The following is a 21356-nucleotide window of genomic DNA, read 5'->3' as shown; positions in this document are numbered from 1 at the left end:
ACGACACTGACAACTCCATAGATGCAGGTGTCGTCAATCACGAATGTGAGAAGTTCAAGCTGGGTAACATGACTGAATCACGGTTCAAATGTCTGATTTTTATTTGCAGACTTCAGGACACTGGCAATGCAGACAGTCGCAAATGGCTCCTGTGGCCAGTCTGGAGCAAGTTTCTGATATGACTTTACAAGCTGTCACTCAAGAATGATCAAGATTTGATCAACCTGAAACATGATTCATGTCAATGCAGTTTCCAATGGCCCAGACTTCAATACTTAAAGCAGCCAAAAACAGCTTGTTGGAATTCTGGTACATGGCATTACACAATAAACTGGCAATACAAGAAACACATGGACAAGTAGTTTCAAAGCCATCAAAATCTGCAAGACATTTAATGGGCACGTTCAAGTTTCACTTCACACCAAGAGAAGGTACGTCAATGTACTTATTCACTATCAGTTGATCAAGATACAACTCAATACAGCATCAGACATCACCATTATCTTCAAACACACGTGGCAGGCACTTGGGTCCCCACCAGTCAAATCAACTCATCATTCCACCTGCAGTGGATCGGGTGGGACACTCTCGCTGATCAGTGAACTTCACTGCATGGTGAAGCTGAACGGTAACCAAGTTAATGGTGTGTGTTAAATCAGTTAAATCAGACTGCCCTTGGCTTGGACTAGATGGACAAGCTTAATCTCTAGAACATCCCTCTGGATGAAGTCTGTACAAAGACATTAGCCATTCAAATCACGTCAGTCAATGCCATAACATCATTAGCACGCGAGACCATACAACAACTGCAACATCTATATGCAATAGTGTATCAAGAAAGTTTAGGTTGCTGCACCAAACTGCAAGCAGAACTCCACCTCTGTCCAGATGCAAAGCCAGTCTTCTGCCCCAAAAAACTGGTACATACGCTTCCTGACCAAGCATGGATTGGATAGAACTAGGTTAATGCCTGGACCATGATTTGAACAAACTACATAACTTTGGATTCTGATTTTGGACAGAGAAATGCAGCCTCCTGATGTCTTCACTCAAGTATCTTGGATTTATCATAGATGAACACAGTTGTCACCCCCCGATCCCAAAAACACCACTGCTATCTTAAAGTTGCCTCCAGCATCAGATGTCAGCAGTTTATGATCATTTTTGTGCATGATCAGTCATTATACAGCTTTTCTCCCATCAGTGCACCAGCAGAGAGAGCCACTCAATGCCCTGCTCAGCAAGGGTGCTATGTGGAAATAGTCTAAACTGGCTGGGCATAGATGAAGATATCACATCCATATTCAAGTAGTGTACTCCATGCTCCATGGCAGCAAAGAATCCAAGTAGAAGGAATAGACAACCATGGTTTAAGCCTACCAGACCTTGGAGTTGAGTACATGTTGACTTCATCAGCCCAATCAAAGGGTGTACCCACCTTGTCCTGATTGATGCCTATTCCAAATGGCCAGAAATATTATCTATGAAGTCAACAATGACGGAGGCTACCATTGAACAGCTGCTTTGAAATTCTGCAAACACATGTTTCTGACAACAGCATTCAATTCAGTCCACAGCAGATTGCTGTATTCTGTCAGTACAGTGGAATTATCCTCATCAGCTCACTCCTATATCATCCACAGTCCAAAGGCCAAGAAAAGAGTTCTGTGGTACTTTCAAGCAGTTGCTTCTGAAATTGAGAGGGGCGGGAGCATTGGCAGAGGGTCTCAATACGTTTCTGCTGACATATCAAATTACACCACATTCAGGTCTTGCGGGAAGTCACCAGCTGAAGCACTTTTGGAAAGAAAACTGCAGAGTGTTAGATGCAATGCTACCACAGTGTCCAGCATCCAAGACAGCAGATGGTCAGATGTGTAAAGACAGCCACACAGACCTTGGTCAAGGGGTGAAGTCATTCAAGAAAAAAAAAGCTTTAATTAACTTTAAGACCTTAATCTGTTTTGAATTTTTTTTCTTAATTACTGATGAAATTCTTACCTGCACTGTGTTACGGTGATTAATCTTAATAGTCACACCTTTCGTTAAGTTCTGAATGCTTGTATTTCCCACATTAATTCCAAACACTTTGTCATTTAATAGTGTGAAATTTTTTTCAGTCTACAGAAAAATAAACCAAGAGTCCTTTCAGCAAGGTGCAGTGTTGAAGAACACAGCATCAGATACTTTTCACAATTTCCACTATTTTTTAGAGATTTTTAACTTTAGAGTAACTATATTTTGGCCAAAACCTGTGGTCAGCTTTGCACTCCTGCCTGTGATGGACCATCACTAATTAGACTGGGATCTAGATTCACATTATGCAGGCTACAATGACACTTTTGAACAATTTACCTGAAATAGTTCGGTGTCATTAAATATGGAGAAAATGAGCCTTGAAAAGTCATTCTGTTGCTCTTCAGCTCTCTCAGATAGTTCAGCTGGAAGGATCACCTCAACATCAGCATCCTGATTATCAGTGGTTCGTTTACCAACCTATACAAGTCAAAGGGAAACAATTTCACCATTCACTCTGTGTTCTGTTGATAATAGGTACAGATTTAACACCACTTGATCTAATTATCAAGTAGGAAGGTGTCATTTAGTAATACTGCTTGGAAACGAGATCTTTGGCCCAACCCCTCTATGCCAACCATGGTGCCCACCAGGTTGGTTTTATTGGCTTGTATTTGGCCAATACCCCTCTAAAGCCCTACTACCCGTGAACTTATCCAAAATGTCTCTTAGATGTTGTTATTGTACCTGACTCAACCACTTTCTCTGGCATTTCTTCCATAACGTACCATCTTCTGTGTAGTAAACTTACCCCTCAGGTTCTCTTTAACTTTTTCTGCCCTCACCTTATACCCATGCCCTCGGTTGTTCAGTGTCCCTTTCCTGTGTGCGTTTACCCCATCAAAACCCGTCTTTATAAGATCAACCACCAACCCCCAACCTTTCAGGGAATAACATCCTCGCCTGCCAAGCCCTTCGTTATAAATCAGGCCCTCTAATATGGAGAATTTCAAGTTGACTTATTTTGAGAGGAACATTGAAATTGACACACAAATGTCATCGACTTGCTGCTATAAGACAAATTTCCTAAATGTTTTGTTAATCCGAGAGATGGTTAATGACTGATCTGAAGATCAGCTGCATATGTAGTTGCAGCAGAGGTCAGTCCCTTGTACTTACCCATGATGAATTAGCAATCAGTCTTATTTGTTGTTTTTTGGGCATTTCCTTTGTTTTCAAAACTTTATAATCTTTGTGCATTTCAAATGTGTCATTCTTAAAATCCTCATATAAAAGTAACAATTCCAAGCAGTTCCTCCTGAACCTGTGAAACCAGAAGATATGAAAATATATGAACGGCAATGTTACAGGTGAAATTATGACTGTCTTTATGAATGGGAAAATACCTTCAACTCAATTCAGCTTCTTTCCTCTTTGATCCCTTTCATTATTTTTTCTGCCTCATCTACACCCTCAACAGCCCTATTGAGGAAAGCACCGACATTCATTTGAACATAGACGCGAGAAATCCAGAGCAACACACACAAAATGTTGGAAGATCTCAGTAGGTCAGGTAACATCTATGGAGGGAATAAGCAGTCGACATCTCGAGCTGAGACCCATATCAAGACTAAAAAGGAAGGGAGAAGCCAGAATAAGAAGGTGGGGGGGGGGTGTGTGAAGGGGAAGGAGTACAAGCTGGAAGGTGATAGGTGAAACTAGATGAGGTAGAAGGTGGGTGAGTAAGGAGTTCGGGGGGCGATGAACTGAGAACCTGGGGGGTGCTGTGTGCAAGAGGTAAAGAGAAGGAATTTTAGAGCGGAGAATGGGAGAAAAGGAAGGAGAAGGGGCAACAGCAGGAAATGATAGGCAGGTGGGGAGAAGAAAAGGGGTGAGGGGACAGCCTACTATACTTGTCTGCCCTATCCAGTCCTCCCATGCTTCTCCTCTACATTGGTGAGAACTGGCGTAATCCAGAGAGTCATTTTGTCGCGCACCTTTGTTTTGTCTGCGGTAGCCACAGGGGATTTGATAGTCAGGAGGTTCTGTCAGCCTGATAGAGATACCCACATGGTGTGTTGCTTCCCAGGTGCCAGGGTACGGGATGTTTCGGATTGGGTGCAGAGTATTCTAAAAGGAGAGGGTGTACAGCCAGAAGTCTTGGTACACGTTGGTGCCAATGACAGGCAGAAAAAGGGAGGAGGTCCTGAAGAGAGAGTTCAGGGAGTTAAGTCGGAAGCGGAAAAGCAGGACCTCAGGATTGCTGCCTGTGCCACGTGCTAGCAAGAGCAAGACTAGCATGATCAGGCATATTAGTGTGTGGCGGAGAGACTGGTGTAGGGGGCAGGGCTTCAGATTCCAGGATCACTGGGGGAGGTACAATGGGTTATCCCTGAACCCAAAGGGGTCCAATATCCCAGCGGGCACAATTAATAGAGCTGTTAGGGAGGGTTTAATCTAATTTGGCAGGGGGATGGGAACTGGAGTGATAGGGCTGAGGAAGGGGAAAACAGAAATAAATCAAAGATAGCGTGCAACAGAGATTATAGAAAGAGCAGGCAGCAGATGAGGCCAGTGGCATGAGTTACAGGGCAGTTAAAACAGAAAGCAACAAATACTGGACTGAAAGTGTTATATTTGAATGCACGCAGCATAAGGAATAAAATGGGCAATCTTGAAATTCAGCTACAGATTGGCAAAAATGACTTTGTGGCCATCTCTGAAATTTGGGTAAAGGATGGCTTCTATTGGGAGCTGAACATCCAAGGATATACAGTGTATTGGAAAGATGAGTTAGTAGGTAGAGGGGGTGGTGTGTCTCTGTGTACAACAAATAATATTAAATCATTAGAAACCGATGACATAGGATTGGAAGGAGTAGAGTCTCTATGGGTTGAGTTAAGAAAGGGCAAGGGTAAAAGGACTCTAATGGCAGTTGTATACAGGCCTCCAAACAGCAGTCAGGATGTAGATTACAAATTACAGCAGGAGATTGAAAAGGCGTGTCAGAAAGGCAATGCCAAGATAATCGTTGGGGATTTTAAAATGAAAGTGGATTGGGAAAGCCAGGTCAGTACTGGACCTCAAGAGAGAGAATTTGTAGAATGTCTAAGGGATGGCTTTTTAGAACTGCTTGTTGTTGAGCCCACTAGGGGATCAGCGGTGCTGGATTGGTTGTTGTGCAATGATCCAGAGGTGGTAAGAGAGCTTATGGTTAAGGAACCCTTAAGAAACAGTGATCACAATATGATTGAGTTCACATTGAAATTTGAAAGGGAAAAATAAAATCCAATATTTCAGTGAAATAAAGGAAATTACAATGGCATGAAAAGGGAACTGACCAAAATTGACTGGAAAGGGACATTTGCAGGAAGGACAGCAGAGCAGCAATGGCTGGAGTTTCTGCGAAAAATGAGGGAAGTGCAAGACAGATATATTCCAAATAAGAAGAAATTTTCAAATGGAAGAAGGACAGTAACTGTGGCTGACAAGTCAAGTCAGAGCCAAAGTAAAAGCAAAAGAGAGGGCATACAAGGAAGCCAGAACTAGTGGGAAGATAGAGGATTGGGAAGCTTTTAAAAACTTGCAGAAGGAAACTAAGAAAGTCATTAGGAAAAAAAGATGAATTATGAAAGAAAGCTGATATTAAAAGCTTTTTTAAGTATCTAAAGGGTAAAAGAGAGTTGAGGGTAGATATAGGACCAATATAAAATGATGCTGGAGATATTTTAATGAGAGATGCAGAGATGGCAGAGGAACTGAATGCGTATTTTGCATCAGTCTTCACAGTGGAAGATGTCTGCAGTATACCGGACATTCAAGAGTGTCAGGGAAGTGAAGTATGTGCAGTGAAAATTATGACTGATAAGGTGCTTAGGAAGCTTAATGGTCTGAGGGTGGATAAATCTCCTGGACCTGATGGAATGCACCCTTGGGTTCTGAAGGAAGTAGCTGGAGAGATTGCAGAGGCATTAACGATGATCTTTCAAGAATCAATAGATTCTGCCATTGCACTGGATGACTGAAAAATTGCAAATGTTACACCGCTATTTAAGAAGGGTGGGAGACAGTAGAAAGGAAACTATAGACTTGTTAGCCTGACATCAGTGGTTGAGAAGTTGTTGGAATCGATTGTTAGAGATGAGATTACAGAGTACCCGGAAGCACATGACAAGATAGGCCAAAGCCAGCATGGTTTCCTGAAAGGAAAATCCTGCCTGACTAACCTACTGCAATTCTTTGAGGAAATTACAAGCAGGGTAGACAAAGAAGATGCAGCAGACATGGTGTACTTGGATTTTCAGAAGGCCTTTGACAAGGTGCTGCACATGAGGCTGCTTAGCAAGATAAGAGCACATGGAATTACAGGGAAGTTGCTAGCATGCATGGAGAATTGGCTGATCAGCAGAAAGCAGAGAGTGGGAATAAAGGAATCCTATTCTGGCTGGCTGCCGGTTACCAGTGGAGTTCCACAGGGAGCGGTGTTGGGATCACTGCTTTTTACATTGTATATCAATGATTTGGACTATGGGATTAATGGATTTGTGGCTAAATTTGCCAATGATACAAAGATAGGTGGAGGAGCAGGTAGTGTTGAGAAAACAGAGAGCCTACAGAAAGACTTAGATGGTTTAGGGGAATGGGCAAATAAGTGGCAAATGAAATATAATGTTGGAAAGTTTATGGTCATGCACTTTGGTGAAAGAAATAAATGGGCTGACTATTACTGAGTTGGGGAGAGGATTCAAAATGCAGAGATGCAAAGGGACTTGGGAGTCCTTGTGCAGGATATCCTAAAGGTTAATCTCCCTGTTGAGTCGGTTGTGAAGAAGGCGAATCCAATGGTGGCATTCATTTTTAGAGGTATAAAGAGCAAGGATGTGATGTTGAGGCCCTACAAGGTACTTGTGAGACCACAATTGGATTATTGTGTGCAGTTCTGGATTCCTTATTTTAAAAAGGATATACTGACATTGGAGAGGGTTCAGAGAAGATTCAGGAGAATGATTCCAGGAATGAAAGGGTTACCGTATAAGGAACGTCTGGCAGCTCTTGGGCTGTATTTCCTGGAGTTCAGGAGAATGAGGGAGATCTCATAGAAACTTTCCGAATGTTAAAAGGCCTGAATAGATTAGATATAGCAAAGTTATTTCCCATGGTAGGGGAATCTAGGACAAGAGGGCACGACTTCTGGATTGAAGGACATCCATTTAGAACTGAGATGCAGAGAAATTACTTTAGTTAGAGGCTGGTAAATCTGTGAAATTTGTGGTCATGAGCAGCTGTGGAGGCCAAGTCATTGGGTGTATTTAAAGCAGAGATAGGTATGTTCTTGATTAGCCAGGGAATCAAAGGGTATGGGGTGAAGGCAGGGGAGTGGGGATGACTGGAAGAGTTGGATTAGCTCATGATTGAATGGCGGAGCAGACTCTATGGGCTGAATAGCCTACTTCTGCTCCTGTATCTTATAGGCTTATGGTATAAAACCGCGGATGTTCCTGGTGGCTACTTATTTTAATTCTACTTTCCATTCCAACATGTCCCTGGTCTCCTGTACTGGCACAATGAGGCCACTCTCAATTTGGAGCAGAACAACTCATATTCTGTTTGGGTAGTCTCCAACCAGATGTTATAAACATTGATTTCTCTAACTTCTGGTAATTTCTTTCCCCTCCTCCTTCTTTCTTTTCACATTTCTGAAGAACAAAACAATCCTCTTTCTAAGGATGATAGCCATTTACACTCCCAACATTGATTTGGACCTTTGCTGAAAAACATAGATCCACAAGTGCCTTGTCGGATCAAGTGAGCTATTTTTAACAACATGACAGTCTATTCCTGAGAAATTGTTCTGTCATGAGTAGTGGAACGAACTAGGACAACATCAAGTGATCATACTGAAATGCATAAAATCCCACAGATCTTATTTCCATTAGTGGGAGAAACTCTAACAAGGGGACATAGTTACAAGATTAGGGAGTGGTTATTTGAAACCGAATTGTGGAGGAACATCAGGCAGATAATGTGAATCTCTGGAATACTCTACTCTGGAGGGTGGTGGAAGCTGGTTCCCTGGGGGTTCTTAAAGTAGACAGAGATACATTTTTGGGGGAAAGGAAATTTAGAATTATGGGGAATATAGGTGACATAGAGATGACATTCGGGTCAGAGAATGTTGAATCATTGTGGGAGAAATTGCAAGGGTTAAAAAATCATTATGGGAATAATACATGGGCCTCCAAATAGCAGCCACAATATGGGGTTGAGATGCAAAGGGAGCTGGAAAATTGTAATGGGGGGACTTCAATAGGCAAGGGGATTGGAAAAATCAAGTTGGTGTTGGATCGCAAGGGAGGTATTTTGTGAATGCCTATGAGATGGCCTTCTTCAGCAGCTTGTGCTTGAGGCTGTTTGGGGAAAGGCTGTCTTAGATTGGGTGTTGTGTAATAACCCAGATCTTATTAGGAAGCTTAATGTAAAGGAACCCTTAGTAGACAGTGATCATAATAGGATTGAATTCATACTGCAATTTGAGAGAGAGAAGCATAAGTCACATGCATCTGTATTGCAATGGAATAACAGGAATTACAGAGACATGAAAGAGCAGCTTGCCCAGGTGGATTGGAGGATACTGGCGGGGATGATGGCAGAGCAGAGATGACTGAAATTTCTGGGAATACAGCAGTTCACAAGGCGCAGGACAGATATGTCCCACAGAGGAATAAGTTCTCAAATGGTAGGGGGAAGCAGCCGTGGTTGGCAAAGAAAGTTAAGGACTAAAATCCAACAGAATGCATCTAAAAACACTATAAGGGAAAAGTTGAAATATGAGGGCAGACCAGCCAATAAAGCAGGATACCAAAAGTTTTTTCAGTTATATAAAGAGTAAAAGAGGGGTGAGAGTTGACACTGGACCACTGGAAAATGATGCTGGTGAGGTAGTAATGGGGGACAGAGAAAAGGCAGATGAACTTAATGGGTACTTTGCATCTGTCTTCACTGTGCAAGACACTAGCAGTGTGCCAGTAGTCCATGAGTGTCAGGGAGCAGGAGTGAGCGCCATTGCTATTACAAAGGAAAATGTGCTACGCAATCTCAAAGGTCTTAAGGTGGATAAGTCACCTGGGCCAAATTGTCTACATCCTGGAATCCTGAGAGAGGTCGGGGGAGAGATAACAGATGCATTGGTCATGATCTTTCAGAAATCAGTTGATTCTGGCATGGTCCGGAGGTCTGGAAGAATGCAAATATCACTCCACTCTTTAAGAAAAGAGGAAGGCAAAAGAAAAGAAATTATTGGGCAGTTAGCCTAACCCCAGCAGTTGGTAAAGAAATCTATTATAAGGATGAGGTTTCGAGGAACTTGGAGACTAATGATAAAAAAAGTCCAAGTCAGCATGGTTTCTGTAAAGAGAAAACTTGCCTGACAAATTTGTTAGAATTCTGCGAGGAAGTAACAAGCAGTGTGGACAAAGGAGTCAGTGGATGTCATTTACAAAGATACTGGCTTGGATAATGAAATGGCTGACAGGCAGGAGGCAGCAAGTGGAATTAAAAGAAGCTTTTTCCGGTTGGCTATAGTGACTAGTGGTGTTCCTCAGGGGTCAGTATCGGGACCTGTGCTTTTCACATTGTTTGTCATTGATTTAGGCAATGGAATTGATGGGCTTGTGGCAAAGTTTGCGGATGATACAGAGATAGGTGGAGGGGTAGGTAATGTGGAGGAAGTAATGCAATTGCAGCAGGCCCTGGACAAATTGGAAGAATGGGCAAAAAAGTGGCAAATGGAAAACAGAGTCAGGAAATGAAGATAATGCATTTTGGTAAAAGGAACAATAGTGTGGTCTGTTATCTGAATGGGGAGAAGGTTCAAACATCGGAAGTGCAGAGGGACTTATGAGTCCTCGTGCAAAACTCCCAGAAGGTTAATTTACAGGTTGAGTCTGTGGTAAAGAAGGCAAGTGCAATGCTAGCATTTATTGCAAGGGGAATAGAACGTAAGAGCAAGGAGATAATGCTGAAGCTTTAAAAAAACACTTCTCAGGCCGCACTTGGAGTATTATCAACAGTTTGGGGCCCATATCTCAGAAAGGATATATTGTCATTGGAGAGAGTCCAGAGGAGGTTCACAAAGATGATTCTGGGAATGAAGGGGTTAAAATATGGGCAGCCTTTGGCAGCTTTGGGCCTGTACTCACTGGAACTTAGAAGAATGCAGGGGGTTGGGGGGGGGGGGGAATCCCATTGACACCTACTGAATATTGAAAGGACTAGATAAGGTGGAAGCGGAGAGGATGTTTCCTATGGTGGGTGTATCCAGAACCAGAGGGCACAACCTCAAAACTGAGGTGTGACCTTTTAGAACAGAGGTAAGGAGAATTTTTTTCAGCCAGAGTGGTGACTCTGTGGAACACTCTGCCACAGAGTGTAGTGCAGGCCAAGTCTGTGGGTACACTTAAGGCAGAATTTGATCATTTCCTGATCGGTCAGGGCATCAAAGGATACAGTATGGTGAGAAGGCAGATGTATGGGGTTGAGTGAGATCTGGGATCTTCTATGACGGAATGGTGGAAGAGACTCAATGGGCTGAATGGCCTAATTCTGCTATGTCTTATGGAACTAGCCTAGGTTAATTTAGCCATATTCATATTGAATGGTGGGGCAATCCCCAGGGACTGAATATCCAATTGTGTCCCTTATGATAAAAGTGAGAGCATTTGTATTTTCTGTGGTGGCACAATTGCATTTCTGCAGCCTACCAAAGGCAATTCCCTCCTCTCTATTGTTCTGTGAGAAAACTTATACTAACCACTGGTGACATGGGTACCTGGGGTTTGGTCAAATGTCCTCTTCCACTGGCCATCAATTTGGATATGTGTGGAGCAGGATCCCACAACAATTTATTTCAGTGGTATCCTACTGCTTAAGATTGAAAGAGTCTCCATATCTATGAATTCTAGCAAGCTGCTACTCCCACTTTCTGCCATACTGTGTTAATTGAGGCAGTGTCAAGAGGTCGTTTGAAGGTAAGGCTAATTGTGCTGAATTCTCTTGTATGTGCAATTTCCATTAAGGTTCAGTGAGCAGCTATGAGTAAGCTGATGAATGATCTTTGTCCACCCCCACCTGGAGCAATGGGAGTATCTGACCAACTCAGGCTGAACAAAAGATCCTTCTTGTAATGTATCATCGAGAGACTCGTCCCAGTGTATTGGTCAGTTGGATGATGAATAATCTGACTACTGTAAACAAGGTACAAAATACATCATACATTATGAGAACACAATTCTGAATTTCTCCTTTCCTGATCACAATTCTTCAGCTGTAAATCTTTATACTTCATATCTAACATCAGTGGAAAAGATAGTTCAATTATAACATACTTCTTATGATAGGGAGGTATTGAATTTGTTGGTTGATTGGTTTCATCTGGAAAATCTGAAATGAAATGGAAGAAAAATTGTTGTAAGTATTTCTGAAATAATTTGTGTTCCTGTTGCTTTATCTACCCACATTTCTCTCCTTTGTTTGCCAGTGATTAAACAGGTCATCAGTTCTATAGAGGAAATCAATGTGTTGTACTTGGCAGTGAGGACAGGTTTACACAGAGTGCAATCTGTGCCAACTGCAAGGAATTGGAATTTGTTGGACAGAGAGCAAGAGAATTAAGTTACTGAAAGACAGGTAAGTGTTTCACCAAAATTATAGTGGTAAATTAAGCAGAAATGATCAAGTATTTAATCACTAACCCAGAATCTAACACAACAATGACAAAGAAAGAGTGGATCAGTTCAGGATACAAATGGAAGATCAGTATCTTTATGAAAGAGAAAGAAGAGTAAAATATTTCTTAGATCATGGCTGGGTAACTGGGGATATTCCGGAAAATATGGGAATTTCTGCTCCTTGTGTCTCCGGATGTCACGCTGCACAGGCAGTACCTCTGATTGATCACACTCAGGTTTAAGATTTCAGAAGTCTCCGTGGAGCATGGGGGAAATTGAATTTCCTGGATTGTACATTCCACGATGTAGACTAAATGATAAATGAGTGGTCATTTGAAAGGTAGGGAGAAACAGCAGCAAACATTCTCAAATCAGTACCCAACATTAGAGACTGATGGAGATGAGTCCAGAGGGCAGTCCAGATCATGGCACCGTGGAGAGTGAAACTACACAGGGAGCACCACAAAGGGTAAAACTGCAGCTGTATGCAGAAATGCAGTGAAAATTCATTTAACTGAAAAAAACGTATGTAAGGGGCCAGACGGTTACAGTGAAAAATGGTAATCCTATACACAGTTGTTGCTGAAGTTATCTGTATCGTTCTCTGAGCCCCTGCAGTATGATCTACCCACAAAGTGTACAAACCCACAGAGAACCAGCCACGTGGTTCTACTGAGTTTGCATTCATCCCTCAATGCTCAGACCTTAGCTGGAGTGAAACTATTCATCAGCCTTTTACAATCCCAATAAACCCAGAACATTTCTTATGGTCAAACCACCAAACAGGGTAGCGTTGCCTGAAGAACATATTTCACTGGGCTGGCTGGTGAAGTAACAGGATGGATAATAGAGAGTGATAATTGATGATAGATTATTAAATCAGGTCACTCCAGTGAATGGCCCAACAGTCTGCTTTGGTAAACAGCAGAGACTGAAGATGCTGGAAGGACCTCAGTGGGTTGAGTAGCATCAGTGTAGGCAAACGAATGATGCAGCCATGAACTTCATTCAAGAAGATGATACAAACATGGATTAGCTGACTGGCAGGAGGTAAAAGTGGGAATAAAGGGGGCCTGTTCTGGTTGGCTGTTAGTAACTATTGATATCACACAGAGGTCAGTGTTGGGACCACTTTTTCTCATTTTATATGTTTATGATCTGAGTTACAGAATTAATGGCTTTGTGGCCAAGTTCATGGATGAAGGTAGGTAGATTGACAAGAAATGTCAAGGAAGCAGAAAGTCTTCAAAAGGATTTAGACAGATTAGGAGAACTAGCAAAGTGGCAGATGGAATTCAGTGTAAGGAAGTGTATGGTTGTTCATTTTGGTAGAAGGAATAAATGTGTAAATTATTTCCTAAATGGAGGCAAACTCAGAAATAGAAGGTGCAAAGGAACTTGGGAGTCCTAGTACAGGATTTACTAAAGATTAATTTGCAGGTTGAGTCAGCAGCAAAGGTGACAAATGCAACATTAAAATTCATTTTGAGAGGGTTAGAATATAAAAGCAAGGATGTAATACTGAGCCTTTATACACCGCAATGTTGGGTCCCTTATCAAAGAAAGGATGTGCTGACATTGGATAGGAGCCAGAGAAGCTTTGCAAGAATAATCCCAAGAATGAAAGGTTTAATGCATGAGAAGCATTTGATGGCTTTAGGTCTGTACTCACTAGAGTTTAGAAGAATGATGGAGATGGGGGGGGGGGGGATCTCATTGAAACCTATTGAATATTGAGAAGTCTAGGTAGAGTGGTCATAGAGAAGTTGTTCCCTATAGTTGGGATAATTTAGGACCAGAGGGCACATCCTCAGAATACAAGGATTTTCTTTAGAATAGGGATAAGGAGTAATTTCTTTAGCAAGTGGAATTCATTGCAACGGTAGAAGCCAATTCATTGTGTATATTTAAAGTAGAAGTTAATAGGTTCTTGATTAGTAAGGGTGTCAAAGGTTACATGAGAAGGCAGAAGAATGGGTTGAGAGGGATAAGAAATCATCCATGATAAAATGGCGGAGTAGATCCAATGGACAGAATTGCCTAATTCTGCTCCTATGTCTTATGGTCTTAAGATTTCTGGAAAGGGAAGTCCTCTTACGCAGAGACACTGAGTGCACAAGATTAACATTCTCCAGAAGCTAGAGGCTTGAGAGTTGATCTCATTGGGATATGTGAAGTTCTTTAATTGCATGCCGTTGTAGAGAAATTGAAGTTTGTTAGTGCTGCTCCAGGGAGTTTAAGATAATGTTGCAGGGGGACGGGAACCAAAGTGCCAGGGTAAATAAACAGTGCTGTGGCTGTACAGAAAGATGATGTTCAAAGTTCAAAGTAAATATATTATCAAAGTACATAAATGCCACCATATACAACCTGAGAATCATTTTCTTGTGGGCATATTCAATAAATGTCATGGTCCCATCTGGCAATTCCCTATCTTGCTATTACCTCCTTTATTAGGCCTTAATCCCCTCATCTGATTTCCATTCATTCCCAGTTCCACTAATTACAGCACACCTGGTTCCCATTAGTGAACATAGGATAAAACTCGGGCATCACAGCCATGCTTTGCCAGTCTGTTGGTTGACTCTAATGTGAGTAAACCTTATTTCCTGATTCCTTAGGACTGTCAGGTTTCAGCTCTGCATCATTTCCTGGATACTCTACATAAACCTTGTCTCCGTGTAAAGACCCTCCTGGATACTGGTTCCCTGTTCACAATGGTGCTAACGCCTCACGACTCTGCCTCCACACCTGTGTCCTGCACTTGGGATCATCCTCAGCCTCGTCCTTGCAACAGAATGAACTGGTCACAATGAACCCAGTGGTCACGGACTCCGTGAAACAGGCCCTCACCAGCCACAGCTACCTACTGGGCGCCTGTGACCAACTGCTCAGAGAGGTCATGGAAAATCTTTGTGTGTTGTCCACAAATGTGAGGAAGGTCAGTGAGCAGGTTGACCGAGTATCCACTTCCCTTACTCCATCCCTTCCAAGAACCCCGACTGACCAAACCTCACAGCCTGGAATGGCTACGCCCCTTGGATCAGGAACACAATCCCCTCAAGAGCCGTATGTACCTGAACCGGAACCCTACGCTGGGGACATAGGGAGGTGCCGGGCCTTCCTGTTACAATGCTCTCTGGTCTTTGAGCAACAGCCACGTATGTACACCTTGGCCAGATCGAAGATTGCATACATCATGGGGCTGTTACAAGGGATGCTTTGGCATAGGCCACTGAGATCTGGGACAACTGGCCAGAGGTCTGTTCCTCCTTCATCTCTGAAATGAGGAAGGTCTTTCAACAGCCCATTTGTGGTAAGGACGCCGCTAAACGCTTGCTAATTCTCTGTCAGGGTTTGCGAAGCATTGCAAAATATTCCATTGAGTTCTGAACATTAGCGGCTGACTCTGGGTGGAATGACGAGGCACTACGAGAAGTGTTCCAACAGGGCCTCTCACATAAGATAAAAGATGAATTGGCAGCGAGGGATGAAGTGGACAGCCTAGACATGCTGATCTCTCTAGCCACCAGGCTAGATAATCGACTTCAAGAGTGTCTGAGAGAAAAGACCAGTTGCCCCGCTCCCCGGGTCAGCCCAGTCCCACCTTACCATCTTCAGCCAGCCTCCCTTCCCCAGCTGCTCCAAGTCTAGCTCCTGCTCTGACCGCTCCCACCAGCCTGGGGGAGGAACCGATGCAGCTGGGACGGAATCATCTCTCCCTTGCCGAACGACTTTGGAGGCCGAGAGCTGGGGATTGTTACTATTGTGGCCAGCCGGAACGTTTCCAGGATACCTGTCCTCTGCAGCCAAAAGAGAGAGCTCACTAGTTGAAAGGGGAATCCTGGACGACACTTCCTTCAGTTCCCCAGACTCAAATGCAGATCCTGGCTATCGTGAATTATCAACAACAGTCCCTGTCCCTATCCGCCTTGGTGGAATCCGGTGCTGAGGGAAATCTGCTGGATGAGGACATAGCTTCCTGGGCCCGAATACGTTGGGAGCCGTTAAGTACGCCTCTGGAGGCCCAGGCGCTGGCTCGGGTTACCCACTGTACGCCACCCCTGACCTTGATTCTGTCCAGAAACCATCGAGAGGAAGGATGATTTAATCTCATCCATTCTCCTTAAACCCCTGTAGTTCTAGGATATCCCTGGCTGAACCACCAAAATCCCCACATCGACTGGTCTACTGGGAGGGTAGCCAGCTGGGGCCCGTTTTGCCATGCCACCTGTCTGCGGTCGGCTCCATCCCCTAGGGAGGCTACAGCATTCTCACCTGTCTTGGAACCTCTTGACTTGTCCAGAGTCCCCACAGAATACCATGACCTGGGACAGGTATTCAACAAACAATGGGCTCTTTCCCTGCCTCCGCACCGCCCATATGATCACGCTGTCAATCTTCTGCCTGGGGCCTCATTACTCACCAGTTGTCTTTATAACTTATCTTGAATGGGGAGAGAGACCATGGAGAAATACATTAGTGAGTCCTCGTGGTGGGCATTATTTGACCTTCATCCTCTCTGGTGGATGCCGATTTCTTCTTTGTAGAGAAGAAGGATGGGTTGCTCCATCCCTGTATTGATTACTGAGGCCTAAACAATATAACAGTTAAAAATAAGTACCCACTATCCCTCATTAACTTGGCATTTGAACCACTTCACAAAGCTACCACCTTTGTAGCACCTACCATCTAGTCAGGATGAGGGATGGAGACGAGTGGAAGATGGCGTTTAATACACCTTTGGGCCACTTCAAATACTTCGTCACGCCATTTGGCCTCACTAATGCCCCCGCTGTTTTTCAAGCCCTAATCAATGATGTGCTGAGGGACTTTATTAATCGCTTCATGTTCGTCTATCTAGATGATATCTTAATATTTTCTAGCAGCCCCCAGAAACGCATTCACCATATCCGTCTAGTCCTCCAGAGACTGTGGGAGAACAGGTTATTTGTGAAGGCGGAGAATTGTGAGTTCCATGTCCCTTCAGTCAGCTTCCTGGGCTACGTCATCGAGAGTGGGCTGTTGAGGGCAGACCCCGAGAAGATCCGGGCGGTGGAAGAATGGCCTAGACCCATGACCCGTAAGCAACTTCAGTGGTTTTTGGGATTTGCCAACTTTTATCGCCGATTTATCAGGGATTACAGTCGGGTGGCAGCGCCTCTTACCCGACTTACTTCGCCCTCCACACCTTTTTGTTGGCACTCCAAGGCTGATTCAGCATTCACTGACCTGAAGAGGAGTTTCATGATCGCTCCCATCCTGGTCCAACCGGACTCCACCCTTCAATTAATTGTTGAGGTTGACGCCTCCGACTCTGGGGTAGGAGCAGTCTTGTCCCAACGATCAAGTCTGGATGAAAAGCTTCATCCCTGTACCTTCTTTTCTTGTCAATTGTCCACCGCTGAGCAGAATTGCGATGTGGGGAATCAGGAACTACTGGCGGTCAAGTTAGCATTGGAAGAATGGAGACGCTGGCTGGAGGGGGCAGAACACCCGTTTATTGTTTGGACTGATCTTAAGAACCTGGGGTATATTCAGACCGCCAAAAGTTTGAACTCCCGCCAGGCCGGTTGGGCATTATCTTTTAGACGGTTCAAATTTTCCCTCACATACGGAAAGGAAACTGGACATGTTCTCCTGCCAATACTACTCCAAGGAGGACACTTCCAGCCCTGAGACTATCCTGCTACCATCCTGTGTGGTGTCAACCCTCACGTGGGAGATTGAGTCCATAGTAAAGGAAGTCCAACGGGATGACCCTGACCCCAGCAATGGACCCACCAATCGCCTTTTTTGTGGCTGATTCCGTCAGATCTCAGGTTCTCCGGGGTGGGGGGGAGGGGCACACATCTCGGTTCGTCTGCCACTCTGGGAGTGATCGGACATTGGCTCTCCTGAAAAGACACTTCTGGTGGCCTTCCATGGAGGCGGATACCCATTCCTATGACTTGGCATGTTCCATCTGTGCCCAGGGAAAAGCCTCTCATCGGCCACCTGCAGGATTACTTTGTCCCCTACCTGTTCCTGGTTGTCCTTGGTCGCACATAGCCCTAGATTTCGTCACTGGTCTACCCCCTTCACACGGAAACACCACCGTACTCACCGTGGTAGACAGGTTCTCCAACACGGTGCACTTTGTAGCCGTCCCTAAACTCCCTTCTGCTCAGGAAACCACAGACCTTCTCATTCACCACGCCTTCAGCGTCCACGGAATCCCCGCGGACATCGTCTCCGATCGAAGTCCCCAATTCATCTCGCAGGTGTGGAAGGCCTTCAGTCAAGCCTTAGGTTCCTCGGTCAGCCTGTCATCCGGCTTCCATCCACATATGAACGGGCAAACTGAACAGGTCAACCAGGACTTGGAGGCGACGCTACGTTGTATAATAACCTACAACCCGTCTATCTGGAGTGACCACCTCCCGTGGGTTGAGTACGTCCGCAACTCTCTGGTGAGCTCTGCCATTGGAAGGTCTCTCTTCAAGTGCTCCCTTGGGTACCAACCCCCGCTGTTCCCCGCACAAGAAGAGGAGATTGCGGTGCCATCTGTTCAGGCTCATATCGATCGGTGCCGCGAGGTTTGGGAGGACACACGCACGGCCCTGCTCAGATCAGCCAATCACAATAGGAGGATTGCCGATCGACATCGGACTCCTGCGCCTAAATATTGACTTGAGCAGATGGTGTAGCTTTCATCGAAAGACATCCCTCTCAAAAACGAGCCTAAGAAACTTGCCCCTTGCTTCCTGGGACCTTTCGAGGTTGAAATTATCATCAACCCCACAGCAGTCTGACTTAAACTACCAAGATCTATGTACATCCTCCTTGCTTTTCATGTTTCCCAATTAAAACCACTTTCCGTCAGCCCCTTGTGTCCTCCGACCGATAAACCCTCTGCCCACCCGGATCATCGACAACCATCCAGCATACACCATCCGGCGGCTACTAGATGTGTGCCATCGGGGCAAGGGCCTCCAATACCTGGCCGACTGTGAAGGGTACGGCCCAGAGGAGCGTTCCTGGGTTCTCCATTCCTTCATCCTGGAAGCTCCTGTTGGGGGGGGGGTGGGTACAGTCATGGTCCCGTCTGGCAATTCCCCATCTTTCTATTACCTTCTTTATTCAATCCCCTTGTCTGATTTCCATTCATTCCCAGTTCCACTAATTACAGCACATCTGGTTCCCATTAGCGAACATTGGATAAAACTTGGGCATCACAGCCATGCTTCGCCAGTTCATTGGTCGACTCTAGAGTGAGTAAACCTCATTTCCTGATTCCTTAGGACTGTCAGTTTTAAGCTCCGCATCATTTCCTGGATACCCTACGGGAAACCTTGTCTCCATGTAAAGACCCTCCTGGATACTGGTTCCCTGTTCACAATGGTGCTAACGCCTCACGACTCTGCCTCCACGCCTATGTCCTGCAGTCGGGCTCATCCTCAGCCTTGTCCTTGCAACAATAAATCCATAATAGAACAACAGCCATAGCAGAATCAATGAAAGATTGCACCAATTTGGGTGTTCATCTAGTGTCCAAAAGACAACAGACTGTGTAAATACAAAAAGAAAAAAAATAAAATAAATAAACAATAAATATCAAGAGCATGAGATGAAGAGTCCTTGAAAGTGAGTCCATTGGTTGTGGGAACATTTCAATGATGGGGCAAGCAAAGTTAAGTGAAGTTATCCCCTTTGGTTCAAGAACGTGATGGTTGAGAGGCACTAACTGTTTCTGAACCTGGCGTGGAGTTCTGAGGCTCCTGTACCTTGTTCCTGATGGCAGCAGTGAGAAGAGACCATGTCTTGGGTGTTCGGAGTCACTGATGTTGCTTTCCTGCAACAATGCTTCATTTAGATGTGCTCAAAAACAGGCTTTACCTGTGATAGACTGGGCTGTATCCACTAATTTTTGTAGGATTTTCCCTTCAGGGGCATTGCTGTTTCCATACCAGGCTGTGACACAGCTAATCGATAGACTCTCCACGGCACATGCTGAATCTTCACAAGCTCCTAAGGAAGTAGAGGAGCTGCCCTGCTTTCTTCATAATTACAGGGCCTACGGCAGGTTCTCCAAAATGATAACACTGAGGAGTTTAAAACTGCTGACCCTCTCCACCTTTGATCCTCCAAGGAGGGCAGGCTCATGGACCCCTGGTTTCCTCAAGTTAATGACCAGCTCCTTTGTCTTGAAAATGTTGAGTAAGAGGCTGTTGTCATGGTACCAGTCAGCCAGGTTTTCAATCTCAGAAACTGAATCAGAATCAGATTTAATATCACTGGCATAAGTTTTGAAATCTGTAGTTGTGCGGCAGCAGTACATTGCAATATATAAAAAAAACTGTAAATTACAGTAAAAGATATAAAATATATTTGCTTATATACAGTATACATACAGATATACTGTACAGGTAAATGTCAATAAAAAGTATTCACCCCTCTTGGAAGTTTTCATCTTTTATTGTTTTACAACATTGAATCGCAATGGATTTAATTTGGCTTTTTTGACACTGATCAACAGAAAAGACTCTTGTGTGAAAGTAAGAACAGATCTCTACAAATTGGTCTAAATTTATTGCAATTATTAAACTCAGAATAATTGATTGCATACTTACTCAGCCTCTTCAAGTCAGTATTTAGTACATGCACATGCCAGATTAGGGATAGTCAACATGGCTTTGTGTGAGGTAGATCATGTCAAGTCAATCTTACAGAGTTTTTCGAGGAAGTTACCAGGAAAGTTGATGAAGGGAAGATAGTGCATGTTGTTTACATAGACTTCAGCAAGGACTTTGACAAGGTCCCGCATGGGAGGCTGGTCCAGAAGGTTGAGCTGCTTGGCATTCAGGATGAGGTAGGAAATTGGATTAGACATTGGCTTTGTGGGAGAAGCCAGAGAGTGGTAGTACAGTAAATGGTTGCGCCTCTGACTGGAAGCCTGTGACTAGTGGTGTGCTGCAGGGACTGGTTCTGGGTCTGTTGTTGTTTGACATCCATGTTAATGATTTTGATGATAATGTGGTAAATGGGATCAGCAAATTTGTAGATGACACCAAGATTGGGGCTGTAGTGGACAGCAAGCAAATCTATCAAAGCTTGCAGTGGGATTTGAACCAACTGGAACGGCAGATGCAATTTAATGCAGACAAGTGTGAGGTTTGGGAGGACAGACCAGGGTAGGACTTAAAGTTGGTAGGACACTGAGGAGTGTGGTGAAACAGAGGGATATGGATATACAATTCATAATTCCTTGAAAGTGGCATTGCAGGTAGATAGGGTCATAAAGAGAGCTTTTGACAGATTGGCCTTCAAACTGAAGTATTGAATACAGGGGTTGAGATGTTATGTTGAAATTGTATAAGACATTAGTGAGGCCTAATTTGGAGTATTGTGTGCAGTTTTGATTGATTACCAACAGGAAGGATGTAACATTGAAAGAGTACAGAGAAACTTTACTAGGATGTTGCTGGGATTTGAGTGCATGAGTTATAGGGAAAGGGTGAATAGGACTTTATTCCCTGATCATAGGAGAATGATGGGAGATTTGATAGAGGTATATAAAATTATGAGAGGTATAGAAATGGTAAATGCAAGTTGGCTTTTTCCATTGAGATTGAG

At 44.0% G+C, this 21356-nt stretch overlaps 1 protein-coding gene across 1 annotated transcript in view; it reads right to left on the bottom strand.

The window, feature by feature from the left end:
• Positions 1-21356, bottom strand: part of LOC140740551 (adhesion G-protein coupled receptor G2-like) — a 109316-nt gene that overhangs the window by 39336 nt on the left and 48624 nt on the right. Inside the window, exons 8-11 of the mRNA XM_073069804.1 lie at positions 11400-11454; positions 3196-3340; positions 2356-2496; positions 2002-2121 (exon numbers count right to left, since the gene is read on the bottom strand). Coding sequence (XP_072925905.1) covers positions 2002-2121; positions 2356-2496; positions 3196-3276 — 342 coding nt within the window. The 5' untranslated portion in view covers positions 3277-3340; positions 11400-11454. The remainder of the gene's footprint in view (positions 1-2001; positions 2122-2355; positions 2497-3195; positions 3341-11399; positions 11455-21356) is intronic.

Source organism: Hemitrygon akajei, chromosome 17, assembly GCF_048418815.1.
Source record: "Hemitrygon akajei chromosome 17, sHemAka1.3, whole genome shotgun sequence".
In the NCBI taxonomy this organism is placed as follows: domain Eukaryota; kingdom Metazoa; phylum Chordata; class Chondrichthyes; order Myliobatiformes; family Dasyatidae; genus Hemitrygon; species Hemitrygon akajei.
Note: the sequence above shows the minus strand (reverse complement) of the source record. Positions and strands in the feature narration are given on the sequence as shown.